The 19,930-nt window shown below is 33.2% G+C and overlaps 1 protein-coding gene across 1 annotated transcript in view; it reads left to right on the top strand.

Annotated features, from left to right (window-relative positions):
* Col11a1 (collagen type XI alpha 1 chain) overlaps positions 1-19,930 on the top strand; it is a 186,192-nt gene that overhangs the window by 90,180 nt on the left and 76,082 nt on the right. Inside the window, exons 26-35 of the mRNA XM_021159058.2 lie at positions 1,793-1,837; positions 2,208-2,261; positions 2,341-2,385; positions 7,426-7,479; positions 9,538-9,645; positions 11,119-11,172; positions 16,405-16,458; positions 16,583-16,627; positions 16,738-16,791; positions 16,915-16,959. Coding sequence (XP_021014717.1) covers positions 1,793-1,837; positions 2,208-2,261; positions 2,341-2,385; positions 7,426-7,479; positions 9,538-9,645; positions 11,119-11,172; positions 16,405-16,458; positions 16,583-16,627; positions 16,738-16,791; positions 16,915-16,959 — 558 coding nt within the window. The remainder of the gene's footprint in view (positions 1-1,792; positions 1,838-2,207; positions 2,262-2,340; positions 2,386-7,425; positions 7,480-9,537; positions 9,646-11,118; positions 11,173-16,404; positions 16,459-16,582; positions 16,628-16,737; positions 16,792-16,914; positions 16,960-19,930) is intronic.

The following is a 19,930-nucleotide window of genomic DNA, read 5'->3' as shown; positions in this document are numbered from 1 at the left end:
GAGGAACTAATGCAGAGGCCATGGAAGAATGCTGAGTCAGTCTTGTCCTTCTTGGCTTGCTCAGCCTGCTTCCTTATAGCCCCTAGGACAACTTGTCCCAGCTGGGTACCACAGAAAATGAGCTTGGTCCTCCCAACCTCTATAAGAAGATGCTTCATAGCATTGTTTGTAGACCAGTCTGTTTAGGCCATTTTTTCAACTGAGATTCCCCTCTTATTGAAAGACTCTAATTTGTGTAAGTGACCATAAACCTAGACACCAGAGAGGCCAGATGAAGGTATATGACAGTCACTGCTTTCTTCCTACATTATCCATGAAAATTCTTCAGGCTATAGGGGCATTTCTCCTCCTCTGGAAATATAGAAATATCGGTTATTTACTCTTTTTTCACAGATACATATAATTTCTGCCTTCATTTTAAAATTGTTATGTATGTTGTATCTTCAAACTTACATAGTCTACTGACAAGCAATATACAAGATTTCTTATTCTGTTTCTACCTGTGGTTATAGAGTGTATAAACTGTACTTTTTTTATTAATGACATCTGAATAGCATGATAATATGATTAGAATCTTTAGTTTTTCTATAAATTCCTATTACATATTCTTACTGACTTTTGAAGGTGCTCTTGTTTGCATAAAGAATATAAACCAAATGTAATTTGCTTTGTTTAAGACTTTGAGATTGAATTGTTATTACCAGATTTATTAATTTATGTGCTTTTTCTGATGTTTGAAAAGGATTTCATATTTAATGAAACTCATACTCATCAAATATGTTTTTCTCTAACTACCAGTTTTCAATGTTATTAAAAGTTACTATACTTGTACAGTTTTTAATAATCTTTTCAAATAAATCACATGATTGTTGGGGTTCGAGTATTAGCTCACAAACCACATGGACACTGATCTCGGTCAGACAGGGATAGTTTATTGAGCATATGTCCCAAGACTGGTGGATCAGACATGAAGGTCTAGATTCAGGAACTAAACCACAATATTGAGTTAAGATTGTACAGGGTTTTAAAGTCCAAATCCACAAATATCTGTGTCAAGTTATTTCACCAATCAGGATTTAGGGATAGGAGGTCTTCACAGGAACATATCTTTGTAGTAAACTTATCCTGTTTCCCTTGGTTGTGCTATTCAACTGTGGCAGAGGAATTGCCTTGTCTCATATTCATGCTTTAACTGGTCAGGAGGATGGGACTTGTCTCACATTCATGTCTTAACATACCAACCAGGATGCCAGTAAATGTTTCTTTTTGACAAGTAGGATATCAGTTCCCAGGGAGGTCTTGCAAACTTAAACTTGACTAGACCACTATTCAAAATGGAAGTCTTATTCAAAATAGTTTTTTATATTGATGTAGTAGTCACTTTTTGTTGGGCTCCATCCCAGGGGCAGCTAATACTATAAAAGCCTATACAAAGGTGCAAGAAGACCTGTTGGATGGTTGTTTCTGGTCTAAGCTTTTTGTGGGTAACTACACAAAATAATTCTACTGACTTCCATTATGATTGGTTCCCCAGGGCAAAGAACATAAAAAATATACAATCAGTCTTGGCATTAGAAAGTTTCCTAGTAACAGAAGAAACATGATTAAAGGTTCCTTAGAGTGTCAGGATATTCAGGTTGCAATTACGTAGTCCTTAACATTCAAATTAAGACTTAACATTCCATCTAGGACATAAAAATGGTCTGATTTTTTTTTAACGAGGCGGGGGTTAACAAGGTTAACAGTTACCATTAATATCACGCCTTTACCACTGTATGTTTGCTCCATGTAGGGTCATCCTGGGAAAGAAGGCCAGTCTGGAGAAAAGGGTGCCCTGGTAAGTTGCAGAGCATCTATTGAAGGTCCTGTCAAATTATAAGTGCTTTTGATATAATAAGCAAGTACACCTATGATAGCTAACTATAATTTTATGATAACAAATTTAGAAAATTGACTCATAATTTTTGTTTTAAGAATTCTTGTGGTGGCAGATCTGTAGTCTACATATTTAGTGTACATAAAATAATATATCATACTTAAGATGAATTCTAATAAGAATTACTGAATCTCTGTAAATTATGTAAATATTAAATTTTTACCTAGTATTTCCTGAAATCTTTATTCAACAAAACTGCAGTATATGAATGAGTAGTTTTGCCAATGTATGTTATGTTACATACATTTAAGTCACAATGAATCTTTTACAGGGTCCTCCTGGTCCTCAGGGGCCTATTGGTTATCCCGGTCCCCGTGGCGTAAAGGTAAATGCTAAATTATTTTCACATAATTTCATTTCTTGGTGAAGTGTTGTTGTCCTTAATGTTTCTATTTGTTCCATAGGGAGCAGATGGTGTCAGAGGTCTCAAGGGCTCTAAAGGCGAAAAGGTAACATATGATTTTAGGTTGCTTTAACTTCTAAGCATCCAGTGTATAAAAATTAAAGTATAATCAGTGGGCTTTTTTGTTTGTTTCTCAAATACATAGAACAATTACTTACAAGCCAGACATTGTGAGTATAAATTTATCTCAGGACCCATAAAAAGAAATTTGGTGTCTCAGAGTAAGAGCTAAATTGTAGCACAGATGCCAGCAAATGCCACGAGTGTGCACTGAATCCCTTTTAAATACATTTGTTTGACTTGATTAAACCTTAAGTTTGTCAGTCTGCATGGATTGGCTATGACACACGGACAATTTCCAGTTATATGTTAATAGGGCTTGTTTTGTCTCTACTAGAGCCCCCACCCCCAAACTCATAAGCTAAAACAAATAGAAAATATAAAAACGTATGTGTGTGTGTGTATGTGTGTGTGTGTGTGTGTGTGTGTCTGTGACTGGAAAAAATCATGTCTTCTTACATGATGCTATATTTGAAGCAACAATATTATTGGAGGGAAATAAAATGAAGACCAAGTAGAGTTAGATAAATGTAGGTGCTTCAGGCTAATAAAGGTTATGGCATGTTAATAGGGTTAGGAGATTTCCTATTTTTCTTAAAGAAAAGTGCACTTAGAAGATTTCCTATTTTTTTTCAAGATTTAAATTCGTTTATAAATATATTTGCACATCTCTAAATTCTTTAAAAGTAAGTTTTCAATGATAAAGAGTTACTTTTAATAATCAGGATCAGGTCTAATTCTTATTAAAATTGTATAAATATTCAAGCATAAATTACAAACACAAAGTCTGGCGTATTAGTAGTTTTGTTGAAATAAATATAAATATTTAAGAGCATTACTACATTGATTTCAAGGAAATAATTTAATTTTGAAACATACGAGTGTTAATTGAATATATTTAGTTTTAATAAGGGATAGAAAAACTAACCATAAATTATTCCTACCAAAAATTAATTTTGTGCAGAAAATAATCCTAAAAGATAATAAGTGTGTGCAGTATATAGTAAATTTTATTCTTGGAAAAATGTGGTGCGTTTTCAACTAAGTCTGCTACTTTGACAATCCCGGTTCATCTTGATCATCATGGATCGACATGGCTTAGTGGCTTTCTGTGGTATTAGGGCAGCAGTGATGGTCTGCCAATGCTGACTTGTAATTTCTGTATTGTATGTTTTCTGTTCTTTGACATATGCCCTCGTTCATGTTAAACACTAATTCAATGGGTCTCCTGGGATTAATACCTACCAATGATTTTTTAATAGTCCATGTTTAAAAGAAAAGTGCTTAATTTAGGTGGAGTGTGGTAAGTTTCTAGAGGGAGGATCAGTTGCAAAGTGCAAACAAAATAAATTATGGATGTTAAGAAGCAAATGAGGAAACATCAATGCAAAGAATAAACAGCACACTTCTTACATTGAAGTGCCAAGAAATTATTGTTTACCTTGAATTTTTGTTGGTTTCCGAGGAAACAATAAAACAAATGGCCAATAGTTAAAAGTTTAAATTAGAATCAACATTCTGGACTCTGATTATAATATCATCTAGAATAAATGTCAAAGAGGGAAACTTTTTTCCATTTTTTTTTTATACTTTATCTTTAAATCTAAATTTGTAAATGCTCTACCTTTGATCCTACCTAGGATGACAAACAAATGATTTATTCTTTATCTAAAGTTTGAGGACTTTGGGTAAAATAATTAAGATTAAATAGTAGGTTATATAGCCCATTGTAGATTAAGAAGAGATGGAAGCTCTGTCATGGGGCACTGTTGCTTCTTTGGCAGGAACTTCTCTAGAACAGTACTACTAAGAAACTGAATCACCAAAACTTCAACAATCCCAAAGTAAATAAAAATATTCTCCATATTCTGTAAGAATACTCCTGGTTATTAAATGGTGAAAGCGGGAGTTAGTATACAGAGATTCTAATTCTCCAGGCTTTTGATTTCATATATGCCACGACATCTCCTGTCAGAGGGAAAAACCAAAAAAAAAATATAGGTGAATTATTTTTCAGCTCTAAACAACTTCAACATCATCTTTTTGTTCTGAGAATTAAGATTTGTTGATTTTAGAACTTGAAATCTCATAACTTGGAATGTTAATGATGATCAATGATATGCCTAAAAAAACTGCATTGTAATTTTTCAGTAATGAGAAATATTTAGAAGGAGCCCAGAATAACCTTTGTTGTTTTGTTTAAAAAAAACCAACTTGAGTAAATATATAAATTGAAGCAAGGTAAAATAAAACCACACCAACTAACTAGGATTATACAAAACAATCCCCACAACTTTTACTGACTCTTAGACACAGCACACGGCTTTCCTTAAACTGAACTTGGCAACTCTGTAATTACCTTTGTCTCAGGGGAGACAGCAATGACAGAAATGGATAGGCAGTGAATGGCCAATTTCAGCTCTAAAACCTTTTCCATTGCTCTTGAGGCATTCAGTACACAGAACAGCCTGTTCTTTAAAAGGCCACCTTGTCACTAGAGACTTGAAAGCATCATGGTTTACTCCTGAGGAAACAGTCTGCAGATGCTCCTTTAGATGTGTTGTAGGTTTGGTCACCATATCCACGTTTAGTCTTTCTATTTCCCTGCACCAAAATATTTCATGCAACCATGCAAGGTTCTCAAATCTGTGCAGTAGCTAAGTCCTCTTTTCTTTTAAAGCTAAATTTCATTTCATCACGTATGTCAGCTATTTTGGTCTGTTCATTAGTATACTTTTTTGATTGCTACTTTATTTTTGCTATTATGCCCACAAATATAGGTGAATAAATACATTCTCTAGATACTGTATCCATTTATCTTGTACATATTCAGAACTAAAATTTTCACGTTAATTTATAATTCTGTAGTCCCTCCAATTTTCGTTTTCTCTTAAAGCACAGAATTTCAGATAGCTTTACACTCTTGTAAATACATACACCCCTTCCTCATACTTAGTGGGACTCATTCCCACTTATTTTCATTTTCCTAATGATTAATGATGTTGAGTATTGATGATGATCATCCTTTAATGTACATATGGGTCTATTTGTTTTCTCATATTTTGTGAGTTGCCTCTCTATTCTGCCTTCAATGTCTTTAGAGAAACATTAAAAACTACTACAACAACAAAACCAAGGCTGAAACAATGAAAAGGTTTTGTTTGAGGCCATGATTTCATTATTGTCAGTCAACCATAATGGGGAAGTTATAACAGATAAGACTCGATTGTGCAGTGCAGACATGGCAGAAACTTGAAGCTGATTACCATGCTCAAATGCTGCTTTAGTGAACTCCTGCCAAGTGGCCACAGCTTCTGAATGCTCACAGTCAAAAAATAAATAAATAAATAAATAAATAAATAAATAAATAAATAAATAAAAAGAAACAAACATTCAAAGCATGAGCCTTGAGTTCACATTTCATGTAGTCTTTATAGTTGAAATGATGACATTTTCTTGGCCTTTATATAATTTATAGGTTGCCAATTAAAACTTGAATATTTTTCCAAATGTTCACTTAGTGTTTATTGAATATCTTGGTTCCTAAGTTGTCAGGGATTTAAAATGGACCTATTGGCTATTTAGGAATGATTATTGGTTCTATCACTTAGTGGAAACAATGGCCTATTGTGATTAAGTGCAAAAAGGCATATTTTTGTCATAATGGATATCTCTTTTGGAGCACACACAAAGTAAAAGTTAATTTTATGAGGAAATTTTAACTCAAGAAGAATATCAAGTCAGAATTATGAGTTGACTGGTACAAGAGAGGCTAAAACATTGAGTAGATAGGGAAGGTTCTGCGTCTGGGAGGTCTTGGGAGAGGGCATAAATATGGCCAAAATACATTGTACAAATTCTCAGAGAACTACTAAACTATGTGGTGTTCTATCTTCATCTATTGTTGATACCAAAAAAATATCTTCAAAATGCTTTCCTGACTTTGAACACAATATGTTTCTATTTAAAATATTATGAAAATCCAAACCACCTTGTTTTCCTTGAAATTAAAGAAGCAGTAAACTACCTCTGAAACTTTCTAACTTCCGGATGAGAAGCATAAAATATTTGCATAGTCAAACTGTCTCTTCTATCTGCAAAAGGATGCTCACATAGAGCATCTTCTTTCTGAGCAAGAGATGGCAAAACTGTCAATCTGTATATGTAAGGGGAATTGAGAATTTGCTTATTCTTCACCAGATAACACAACACAGACTAGAGACCAATTTGAGGCACAAGATATTTATTAAGTGAAAATTACATAAACCATGAATACTCTTTCTTGTTTTATTATATTTTATTATTTAAAATATTTTTAAATTTAAATATACTTTGATTATATTCTTCTGCTCCCCCAAGTCTTTTCAGATCCTCACTTCCTTCTTACTGTCCTAACTTTAAGTTCTGTCTCCAACTAACAACCCCTCCAAAACTAAGAAAACAAAATAAAACACTACCCAAACACAAAACAAAACAAACAAGAAAGTTGGCACCAAATTGTAAGTAATGAAAGCACACAGAGCATTATGGAGTCCATTATATGTTGGTCAACTTCTCCTGAACCTCAGACTCTTCCAGAGTTTTGACATTCCCAGTGTCAGACCACTGGAAAAAACTGAACATCATGAATATTCTTATGTACAAATGTGTGACTTAGCGCAAAAACATTTTCTCATGTTCATTAATTTATGTTAATTAAAATTATTTAAATATTACTTTATGTTTAAATATTTAAAAGAAATTCTAATATAAAAAGAATAGCTGTTTTCTTTAAGAGACGGGGAAGACATAGTGAATATGTATGTGAAAACCTCTTTGACATATACTCAATCATTGCAGAAGTATGATAGGACTCTGGACATAAGGAAGCAGTAGGTCAGGGATGGAACAGAGGAGGCATGGTTTCATGACTGGAATTTTATATATCTCAGGAGCTTCTTCTAATTATTATATTCATTTTATATAGGTTTATTTTGGATGATTCAAATCATCAATTAAAGTTTTTTTTATTCATGTTATTTTTTAGGGTGAAGATGGCTTTCCAGGATTCAAAGGTGACATGGGTCTTAAAGGTGACAGAGTGAGTAAAAAGAAATTTTAATCTATACATTTTTAACACACTGCATGTTTTAGTTAAGTCTTCTACTGCTGAGATAAAGCACCATGGTCAAAAGAAACTTGAAAAGAAAAGGGTTTATTTTTCTTACAGTTACAGGGAAATGACTGTCACTAATAGACGTTAGGGAAGACTCAAAGCAGGGGAGGAACTTGGAGGCAGGAGCTGATACAGAGGTCGTGAAAGAGTGCTGCTCACTGCCTTCCTCTTAACAGCTTGGTCAGTTTGCTTTCTTACTGCACCAGGACTATTGTCCCAGTAGTCCAACAAATGTTCCACATCCATCTTCAATAAAGAAAATAAACCTAAAATACACAGATCAATTTGGTATGGATACTTTCTCAATTGAAGTTCTTTTTCCAGAATGACTCTAGCTTGCTTCAAACCAACATAAACATTAGATAACACAATGTATACATATATAATTTCTTAGCATTAAATACAGAACACAAAGGTTAAATGAAATATCAGAGACAGTTCACCTCAGTTATGTAAAGAATGGACAATATAATGTTTGTATAGACAGTATAGTGACAGAGTTTTACTATATGTTATTTTAAATTTTATAGGAGCACACAAATGTATGTATATATGTATGTATGTATGTATGTATGTATGTATGTATGTATGTATGCATGCCCATTGGGTTATTCTCTAATAAAACCATCATATTAAAAGCATAGATGTAATGGAGAAAGAACTTAAAACATCTGACTTCTAGTAATTTGACAGCTTTGTGTTAGATGCTAGATAATTTTACTCAACTATACATTAAAAAATACTCTTTATACATTCTTTTCCTTCAACTTTGCTTTAGTTTTTGTTTGGGGACAGTGACTTATCTTTTAGCCATAGCTAGACTTGCACTCACTATCCTGCCCTGGTTGGCAGCAAACTCACAAAGACCATGCACCTCTGCCTTCTGAGTGCTGAGATTAAAGCCATGAACCACCCTGCATGCTTGATGTGCTTTTAAGAAAAGCTGTGCTTAATAGAGATTTCAGGTTATGTGTACTAAATACATTTCTTTGTAGTGTTGAACATGTAATTTTGCATTTTGAAAATGCTAGACAAGCATTCTCCTACTGAGTTATACAGCCAAATACATTTTGATAGTCTCACCTCAGCAATGGAATCATTAAGCTCTAACCTGATCAACATCTATATAAAATTGAGAATCACTGTTCATGGCAGTTTCAGAATAGTATGGTCAAGTGAGTAGAAGAACAGAATGTGGTTTTATTTTAAATTTTGTGTATTTATTATGAACTCTGATGCTTTACTGTCATGCAACTTTCATGCATCTTAATTTTTTATGATTTTTCAGTATTTCAGAGTGTGAAGTTAGTGTTTTTTACACCTTTTATATCTGGTAATAATTTATTTTTAAATAGATTGACTGACTTTTAGGACATTAAATACATTTCAGAGAAGATTTATTTTATAACTCATATAAGTATGCAACCTATGTGAGCAAAGAAACAAACCTCAGAGTAGTTGAGATTCTGTGAACTACATGTGAAGGCCGCACATGGGAGACAATTGGTTTAAAATTCAGCTCCTAATGTGTTCATTACAGTTTTTTCAAAGTCCCAAATGAAGACTTTTGCATTCTCAATGATAGTTTACAAAACTGCTTTCTAATCTCTGTTCTTCATTCTTTCTCTGTCTCTCCTTCTCTTCTTTTCCTTCCTACCCTCCTCCCTCCTTGTCTCCCTCCCTCCCCCATTTCTTTCTCCTCTGTCTTTCATCCCATATATATGAAGCTATTTGGTAGTATATATATGTTACCACCAAGCTCTCCACAACTTCTTCAATATTACACCACATTCATGTATTTACTCATTAATGAAATGTTGGTTGATCTCAAACTATTTCAACACCTTTCTAAAAAGCAGGCAAATCAGCAAACGAAACATAATGTAATGAACCAAGATTCAAAAATCCTGATTCTCTAAGAATCTCTACATTACATATTTGTAGGTGTTTTAAATGGATACACAATGTTACTGTGCATTTTAGGGCGAGGTGGGTCAAGTTGGCCCAAGAGGAGAAGATGGCCCTGAAGGCCCCAAAGGCCGTGCAGGCCCAACTGGAGACCCAGGTCCCTCTGGCCAAGCAGGAGAGAAGGTCAGTGGTCACTTATCTTACAAATATTCTAAGGCAAGCACTGCCCTATACTTCTCTACATATAGCATCTCACTGTTACATGTCTATTTCCTGGCATTTATAACATCATTATCATTTAAAAGAATACAAGTTATCTATCTGGATTCATTTAAAAAGGATTCTAAAGTGAATAAGGTTATACAGTGTGATATAGCAATTAATGTAGAATACAGATTGCTTTGTGATCACTAGAGACTTTCATTTGCCTTGAAATCGGTGGCATAAAATCATGAAATAAGCTATGGTAGCTTAATATATCCAAGGGGACATCATTAAAAGCAAGCTTGGTAGGGCTTGTTTGCATATACTCCATGTGGGAATTGCTTATTTATGCAGGTTCAGTTGTAACTCATACGACTTTTTACTTCAATCTGTAATGACAAGGTCATATGCCATGTTCTTGCCTGATTTTTTTCCACCAAAACTTTGGTTTTTCTTTTAAATGTTTGTTTATATTTTAACATTTCACATATAAATTTTGGCTTGCATTAGCTTCTACTTTTTTTTTTGAAAATGGGTATTTTAAATAATGGTAATGATTGTGCTAAAGTTTTAAAAAATTAATGCAAAAAAGATTCCATATTATTTATTTATGATTTTGTTATAAAATGTGATGTATAGAACTCCACAAATATTTTAATCAGTTCATTTATCTAGTTTGTACTTGTAGTGCTTTTTGTCTTTTTTTTTTTTTTTTTTTGTTCTAAAGGAAGAATTATTTGGGGACTAATTTATCAGAAAAACTTCTTAAGCCATTTACACATTTCTGGAATTAGTTGTAATATAAATTTGTTTTAAAAATTTCAGATTGAGGGATTAATCCATTGGACCCAAAAAGTACAGTTTTATATACAAGTACCCATTTAGAAGAATAACACTCCATGTAATTGTCACCATTCACTGTAGCTCTTAATACATCCTGAATATATTAACCCAGATTTATACAAATTAAGGCTTTTTTAAAATTTAATTAGTAGTTACCAAACACAATTATTTAGATTTTAGTTAATAAAAATTATCTAATAATTTGATTTATAGTTAGAATATAATAAAAGAAATAAGTTATCATAAAGATTTATTTTAACTGGAATGATAAGTTCCAAATGTATTCCCAACTATATTATCTAACATGAACTCATGCTTAATTAAAGAGCTAGGTGTCTTTTGTTATGCTTTATGATTCACAAGTACATGAGAATTTTTCCCTAAGTTTCTATCTTCCCAAAAGAAGATACAATAATAGTTCTTAGGTATTTGTTAATAATTTAAAATATATACATTGTAAGAATTTTGTTTTTTCATGAAAACAATATGAGGTGAGCATCTGCATTATTTCAAGTGTTCAGATTCTTTGTTTCAATATCCAGAAAATTGTCACTGAAAAAATTCCATAAAAGATGTTTATTTTTGCCCTTGTATTTTTCATAATTTTAGGGAAAACTTGGGGTTCCAGGATTGCCGGGATATCCAGGAAGACAAGGTCCAAAGGTAAAATAATTTGAACATTATATGTCTATGTGATATGAAGTGAAATTAACAATATAAATTGGGAAACTTAGTTTCAGACATGGAAAAGAAAAAGAATAAAATACATTTTTTCTTCAGTTAAATATTTATCACCAAATTTCAAAAACACACATGTATAACAACACACACACACACTCACCTAAAAAAAGTATGCTTTGGGGAACCTTGATTATCTTATGTCTGGGAGAAATTCTGGACACACAGTCATTACGAAAAAAAGTTTAGTTAAATTCCTTTGATAAGTTGGAATAAGGATGTATAAGGGATGAAAACTGTAGTTATATAGTAGATATTATATGGAAGATAGTATTTTATTTTATTTTCATTACTGTTGTGGTTTGAACTATTTAATTTAAATTCCTTTATTTTCTTGTGTATGTACATGAGTGTTCACATCCCAAGGCAAATATATGGAGGGCAGGGTACAGCTCTCAGTAATCATTTCTTTCTTCCCACTACGTAGGTTCCAGGCATCAAGCTCTAGTTCTCAGGTTTGCTGGAAAGTGCTCATGACCAGTGAGCTGTACAGCTTGCTCTGCTCCATTATTTTAAATGTATTGATTCTCATTTGTACCAACATTCATTTCCTAAGAGTTTTCTAACAAATATTTGGTGAGTTAGAACAATAGAACGTCTCACCATTGCCTGTGAGACCAGTAGTCACCCAAGACCAGTAGTCAGTGATCAAGGTGCTGTTAGGACCATATCTGCACTAACTCTAGGAGAAAAGATGCTCCTGCCAATTGCAGCTTATGCTACCTCCAGGATTCTCCAGCTTGTGGATTCATCCTTCCAAGCCTTTCAGTTTTGCATATTCCTTTTGTTCATTCCTTCCTGTCTGTGTCTCCTAAGGATATTAATTTTTCTTTGTTTTATTTTGTTTGTTTTTTTATTAGATATTTTCTTTATTTACATTTCAAATGTTATACCCTTTTCTGGTTTCCCCTCTTAAAACCCCCCATCCCCTCCTCACTTCCCCTGCTCACCAACACACCCACTCCCACTTCCTAGTCCTGGCGTTCCCCTACACTGTGGCATCAAGCTTTCACGGGACCATGGACCTGTCCTCCCATTGATGACCAACAAGGCCATTCTCTGCTGCACATGCAGCTGGAACCATTGGTTCCTCCATGTGTACTCTTTGATTGTTAGTTTAGTACCTGGGAGGTTTTTTTTTTGGGGGGGGGGATGGTCTGGTTGGTTCATATTGTTTTTCCTCCTATGGGTCTGTAAGCTCCTTCAGCTCTTTGGGTTCTTTCTCTAGCTCCTCCAGTGGGGACCCTGTGCTTATTCCAATGGTTGGCTCAGAGCATCCACCTCTATAGCTGTGAGGCACTGATAGAGCCTCTCAGTAGACAGATATATCAGGCTCCTGTCAGCAAGCACTTTTTGGCATTCACATTAGTGTCTGGGTTTGGTGACTGTATATGGGAAGTATGCCCAGGTGGGGCAGTCTCTGGATGGCTTGAAGATTTTTAATGTATCATCTTATTATAAGATATAATGTAACATCTTATTATATGCTTTTCAGTCAATAAAAGTGATATTACAGGTTTCAGAAGTATTTTACTTGCTTTTATCTTTTGGGGTACATAGTGTAACCGACTGTACTGCTAAATTTCAGTTTGTCATTTATAAATATTTATAAACATTATAATAATAAAATAGCTTTGTGATTGCCTGCTTATTTTGAAACATGGAATTTTCTTTATCTTATAAAAAGAGTGATTGACCTGCCTTGATATATTGACTAATTATTTTGATAGCTATAGAATTAATACATAAACTTTAACTAATTTTTGGATAGTTATTCCTGTTTTAAAAGATGGTACCTTGCTATACAGTCCATGGTAGCATATAACCAGTCATCCTGATTCAGCCCCAGTGTGTTTGAATTACAGGCATGTACCATCACATTTAGCACATTCTTTTAGGTATATTATATTAGATGTATTCCCTATATTAATATATTTTCTTAACTTTTCTACTTTATTCACTAAGCATAGCAAGTATAGGAGATACAGGAAATTCTAATTATGATGAAGCCTCTAGCATGTGTTAATAAACTTCATAGATAACCTATGGGTGGCAAAAATTCCCCACCTTGTCAACTAAATACCAGTTTTCACTCATTTTCAGATACAGGGTATATTAGGCTTGCCATATGATTTGGTTATCATGCTTCCAAAAAGCCATTTATTTCTTACTCAATAAGATGTAGTTTTAAAATGGTATAAGAGTCATTAAAATGTTTTCCAGTTTTAAAATGATAGTCATTTCTTTTCCATCTTATTTGTAATATATTTCTCTGAATCCCATTTACACTCTTTTCAAATATTAGGAACTAACAACTGTTATATCTGTAGAGATCTGTTTGTTGCACAACCCAAATCCATAAACTATTTCTATTTTATGTTGTGAATTCTTAATCTGTTTACTGAGATGCATAGCAATCCTGATATTCTGTCATTTTGATTTAAAAATGATAGGAAACAGTCGTAATATCATTTGAATGAGCACAATTGTATCTTGCAAGTTTATATGAAGTTATGATGTATTCCATTTTGCTGGTATCAATTTTTTGATCAGTATTCTCTGGATTCTTACTATTAAAATGCAAGAGCTGACAAAAGGAAAATATTTCTTCTCACAGTGAGATAATGCTTTAATCTCAATGCCTGCATGTTAGGCATCTCTATTTCACACCACTTTTCCTCCTAACTCCCAATTGTTTGGCAGTGATAAAAATAATTGACTTCTTATTTAAAACAAAACTTGGTGATGGTCACATGAGAGATCAAAGAAACTATTAAGTTTTTTTTTCTATATAGAAGCTAGTGAAGTTTTAATAGCCATTAGTATTTCATGAAAAAAATCAACTTTGTCTGGTAAATGTATGCACTTTAAGGCCTTTAGTTAAACATTTCAATGTCTTAAAAGGAAAATCAGCTGAAAAGACAAACCACCAAATGTGATAAAAGATGATAATTGTTTCAGAATCCAAGGCTTATAATGAAGTAGAATAGTTTTATTCTTAAACAGTATACAAAATAGTTTTGAAAATTTCTTACTTGTTGCCAGAATAATTTCAGCACTAACTTGGACCTTGCTCTTTATTTCCTGCTTTGATATTTTAAAGGTAATATTCACTTGAATGTGTGTTATGTGTTGATAACACATTATGTGAAAAATAGTGAGTTGAGCATATTTCTGGATTTACCCACATACTATGTAAAAATAAATTTCAAAGACAAAAATAATATTAAGAAAAAACTTTAATAGTTTATTTGTAAGTAGGTTAGTTATCTATTCTGATCAGAGCAGACATATTTGTTTATATATAAAATTTAAGTAATACACATCATATACATACTAGGTCACACTTACATGTTAAATATTTAATTACACAGCAACTGATAGGTTTGACTTCCATTGCTTTTGAAGACAAAAAATTGAAGGCTTCAAATCCTTTTAAATTGTAATATGCAATTTTCCTCTCCATTTAAAACTTATTTGTTCTCAAGTGAATCATAAGACGGTAAACACAAAATATATTGAAAATCATGTCATACAAGAAATACTCTATACTCTTTACATCATTATATGTCCCAGTATTGAAATTGAACATGTTTTTAACTAGCTTGTTTGCTAAATAAAAAACATTTGCTACATTCAAGTGGCAGCAGAGTTCACCACATTTTTTTAGGGGTATATAGATGAATGTTCTTTTGTCCATTCAAACATCCAACTTCGAATTTTTCTCCATCATTAAGTGTGGGTCATCTGTAGAGGCCAGTGACATGATTTCTCAGTCCCTATCTGAGAGTTTTTCAGTATCAGAAAGTCTGGAATTCTACTTCCAAATTTTACAAGCATTACAGTATATTTCAATTTATTTCAGCTATTTATCACTTTGGAGACATTATTTTGGGTAGAAGTCCAATGTAAAGAAGTTAATTTAACAACTCAAAATAAAAAAATAAATAAAAATATTTCTGTACCCCCTTAATACAAGGAGATGTGTATAAATTCTAAAAGTCTGCTATTCTCTCAGGCATCTTACACAATATTGAATTTCCTCCATTCAATGGTTTAAATAAGAAACATAGATTTGTGGAAACTTCCACCCCACATATACACCATTTTTAGAGTAATATTTACAAAATTTTGGAAAAGGGTTCAAAATTCTATCTTCTCTATTTATTTATTTAATAAAGACATCAACCTGCTTGGATAATGATGAAGAAAATCTCTGAGAAATGTTTGGACATATGCCCAATATGAAATGGAGGGATTTTATAATTGGGATTAAGTTTGGTTTCACTAGTAAAATATAGCCATTTATGTTAAGTGTGCTTATGGTCTTGTTACATTTCTAAGCCATCATTGTTTATTATATAATATTACACTTTATAACCCACATTTCCTTGTTGATGAATGCCGAACTTCTTTTTTTCTGATCTCCCACAAACTTCAAAGTATTAAGATGTATTAATAGATCATTGTTGCCTTGCAACAGCAAAATAGCCTCAGAGTACAAGACATTACCTTGCTTGACTTGGGTGCTGTTGGGAAGCAGAAGATATGAATTAAGGTCTTTGGAATTCCAAATACGGAGTTTTGTCTTCCTTATGTTACCAAGCAAAAATGACCACCATATTCAAAACCAGTTAGAAAATGTAAATAAAGCTTTTTCATGGTATATGATACAATAAAGTTTAAGCATAAAAATAGCTCTATTGAAGAGGTATTAGCACAAATGTATTAACATTAATTAAGGACACACATTTTAGAATGTTTCTACACTTTATGAAAATATGATTTTCATTTAGAGTTGGAGAAAATGTATGAACTATTAAAACATAATCTATATTCAGAAACTATCCTTTAACTTCTATTTAATTATAAGAAATATAGTTTAATATTTTAGTTTTGAATTTAATACTAAAATATTTTTTATCAATTCATGCTTGCAGGCTTTCAGATGTCACTGTAAGTTCACTTTCAAATGCAAGAAAGGGGCCTTATGTAGTAACTAAAATACAATTGATCTTTTTTTTTTATTATAAGCTTTCAAAGCAAGCACATGCTTTTTATTTAAATATTACCATCTATGACCAAATCAATAAGATGGAGCTTGTGGCATGGAGAAGGAAATTATCATATTCATTGATGCTTACTTTTTTCTTTTAGGGATCCACTGGATTTCCTGGATTTCCAGGTGCCAACGGGGAGAAAGGTGCCCGGGTATGGTGCATAAGTATATTGTCCCAAGATGACTAGTGAACCTGTCCCTCCTTGAGTCCCTGTTTCTCATCCCCTTTTACTGTGACACACTGCACACTGAAATTCTTTGAACTCTCTTTTTCAGGGAATTGCTGGCAAACCAGGCCCCCGGGGACAGCGTGGTCCAACGGTAGGTTTTACTATAGTTTTACTATAGTGACTTACATTTCGGTGTTAGTCTCCATCTGTTTTTCGATTTGCTTGGCACTGGGTCAGTTTTTCTTCTTGTCTCTTATGTAGGGTCCTCGAGGTTCCAGAGGCGCCAGAGGTCCCACGGGAAAACCTGGTCCGAAGGTATCATCCGAACTTACTCTGTCTGATTTGTGTTGCAAATTCTGTAGAGGAAGGAAGTCTGAGTGGCACAATCACCTTAGACTTTGTTTTTACACTTTTCCTTCTTTCTTGTTTTGGTGCCAGGGTACTTCAGGTGGTGATGGTCCTCCTGGTCCTCCAGGCGAAAGGGTACGTATAGCACACAATACACAATGAAAATGAATATTTTAGTAAGCATTTAAAATCTGTAAAAGGATACATAAGTCTACCAGGCACATTCACCTACAAGTTCTTAGTCTTTATAATTCCTTTTCCCTGCCAATTTAAAATCTTGTTAGGTGAGGTGCAAACAATTTTTATAGTAATAAGAAAAATAATGTGTATAATTGGCCGGAGGTATGACATTCCAACAAAAATAGAGATGCTTTTTGAAATATCCTTTGATTCTCAAGCTTTCCCCGTATTCCATGTTAGTGGTCAATTTGTCTCTGGAGCTGGCAATAGCATTATGTTGGTAAAATGCAAGAACCAGTAGCCATTAAGTCACGATCAATATGCATTCGAGGCAAGATAAAACATCTATTCCAGTAAATAAAACAACTATTTAGTAAATTGATTTTCAGTTGACATGAAGCAAAGCCAAATAGAGATGAACAACCAGGACCTTGGTTTGACTGCTTTCGCAAGAGAGAGAACAAGTCTTATTAGAGCAAAACTTTTCGAAAGCCAAGGCTTTTGAATTTAAAAGTTTATATCACTTGAAAAAGGATTATGATTAGTCTTAGTTTTATTTTTTTCATTTTTATTGATTATTAATTTATTTATTGATCATTAATTTATTGATTATAATTTTATTTACTTACATTTCAAATGTTATCCCTCTTCCCAGTTTCCCTTCTACAAAATCCCTATCTCCCCCCCCCCGCTTGAGTGAGGGTGCTCCCCCACACAACCACCCACTCAAGCCTCAGCAACCAAGCATTCACCTACTTCTGGGTCTTAGTTTTATATAGTGACTCCATGTATTATTAAATTAAGCTTATGTCATTTTGTAGATCTTTCGGGTATAAAATGTACAATTCTTTGTGAGTGCTTTGGCTTCAGTGTTTGTGAATGACAATGGTGTATGTACGGATGTTAAAGGACAACCTCTGAGATTGTTTTTGGTTTGGTTTGGTTTGGTGTTTTGTTTTGTTCTGTTCTGTTCTGTTCTGTTCTGTTCTGTTCTGTTCTGTTCTGTTCTGTTCTGTTCTGATCTGTTTTGTTTTTGAGTCATGTTCTCTTTATTGTTTCCCTGCTCTGTGTGCTGGCTTGTTTGGCCCAGGAGAGTCCTAGGATTCATCTGCCTGTGCTTTCTATCTTCCCATGGGAATAGTGAAATTACAGATGCAAACTTGGGTGTGGAGCATTTTTTTTTAATAAGGGGTTGTGTGGTTCAAACAGAAGTCTTTGTGCCATCTTCCCAGTACATATTTTCTACATTATTTGTAACTTGAAAGTTGATGTGCCACAAGTGGAAAATGGAAACACCTGTGATGGATAACTGGGAACTGATCATAAGAATATGAATTTCTAAACAAAAGGTGAAGTGAAATTTAGGTTCTATTGGTAAGAAAATTAAAAGACAATAAACATTTAACTAAAATTTCTTTATAGTCTAGTTCATACTTCATTCAATTACTCACTATGTGTTTTTCTCTCCACATGAATTATTTCCAAATTAAGTGCATTCCTCTCATACATTTTGAATTCATAAGTAATGTATATATTTGATATATTTGTGGGCTCAAGTAATGTTCATAAAAGATATACTTCATTAAAATGGATGAATCATTAAATTAATAGAACAGTTTAACAAGTCATATAACAACTGAGTTTATTATGCTTTAAAGCACAAATGAAAGTACATCTTGATTTGCAAAATGGCATGATTAAACAACCCGATTTCTTAGGAAAAGACGTCAAGGGTGACAGTGTACATTCTGAAGATAAGAATTAAGGGTTATTTTTATTTGTTTGTTTTGCTTTGTTTTTTTTTTCTATTTGTAAACTAGAATGACTGATTTCTGCTAAAGTTATTACTGCCTCTGTATATGGTAATAGGCACATATATCCATATTTTCTCCCCATTTTCTGGCAGGAACGTTAAATACTGTTCACTCTTTTATGTATGTGTTTCTTAAATTGAATTTTTATTAACATGTAAAGTATTAGATCTATTTATGACATTTCAAAACATAGTTTGTTTTTGTTGACCTAAACTTTTTTATCCACGTCTTGCTCTTCTTACTTTGTACCTTTCTTTACACAATGATATCTTATTTGTTTCTTTGTCATGAGTATCATGTTACCCATTCCTCAACTCATTTTTTACCTAGTATGGTCCCAAGTGGCCAGTCCTGTGTGTGTACAGAAAAGTGACACTAAGTGGTCTCTAAGAAGTGAATAGGTCATATGCATGGGTGTGCTTGTGGGTGTGTGTCTGTGCAGTAGTAACCATAGAGAAGCTCATGAGGTTTAAGTGGAGCGTGGGAAATGTGAGAATAATATTGGACACACATTAATCAGGTATGAGTCACAAATAATTATAAACTAAATAAAAATCTTAGTCCTATAATGAATTTTTATCAAAAATTTCAGTTCTCATGTAGATTTGGAAGAATAATGGTTTCATGTTTTGAGAGGATAGATTATCAATTCTTAATATTTGTTTAGTGGAGATTTTCCACCATTACTTTTTCTTTCTTTCTTTCTTTCTTTCTTTCTTTCTTTCTTTCTTTCTTTCTTTCTTTCTTCCTTCCTTCCTTCCTTCCTTCCTTCCTTCCTTCCTTCCTTCCTTCCTTCCTTCCTTTCTTTCTTTCTTTCTTTCTTTCTTTCTTTCTTTCTTTCTTTCTTTCTTTCTTTCTTTTTACATCCCATCTGCTTCCCCTTTCCCACTCCTCCCTCCCACAGTTCCTCATCTTTGCTTTCAGTTATAATATAGATGCTATAAATAGGAAAAGATTATACTTATTCGTGATGTAGCACTGGGTTATAGTGTTATTGAATGTTTCCTTGTGAAGACACTACTGATAACATAAAAAGTAAAGTATCTTGAATGCCTACTTCAGTGGGCTGTTTTCTTGCTTTGCAAACAGTACGTTTAATATTCATCTTATTA

Source organism: Mus caroli, unplaced genomic scaffold, assembly GCF_978045245.1.
Source record: "Mus caroli unplaced genomic scaffold, Mus_caroli_1 scaffold_3, whole genome shotgun sequence".
Lineage (NCBI taxonomy): Eukaryota > Metazoa > Chordata > Mammalia > Rodentia > Muridae > Mus > Mus caroli.
Note: the sequence above shows the minus strand (reverse complement) of the source record. Positions and strands in the feature narration are given on the sequence as shown.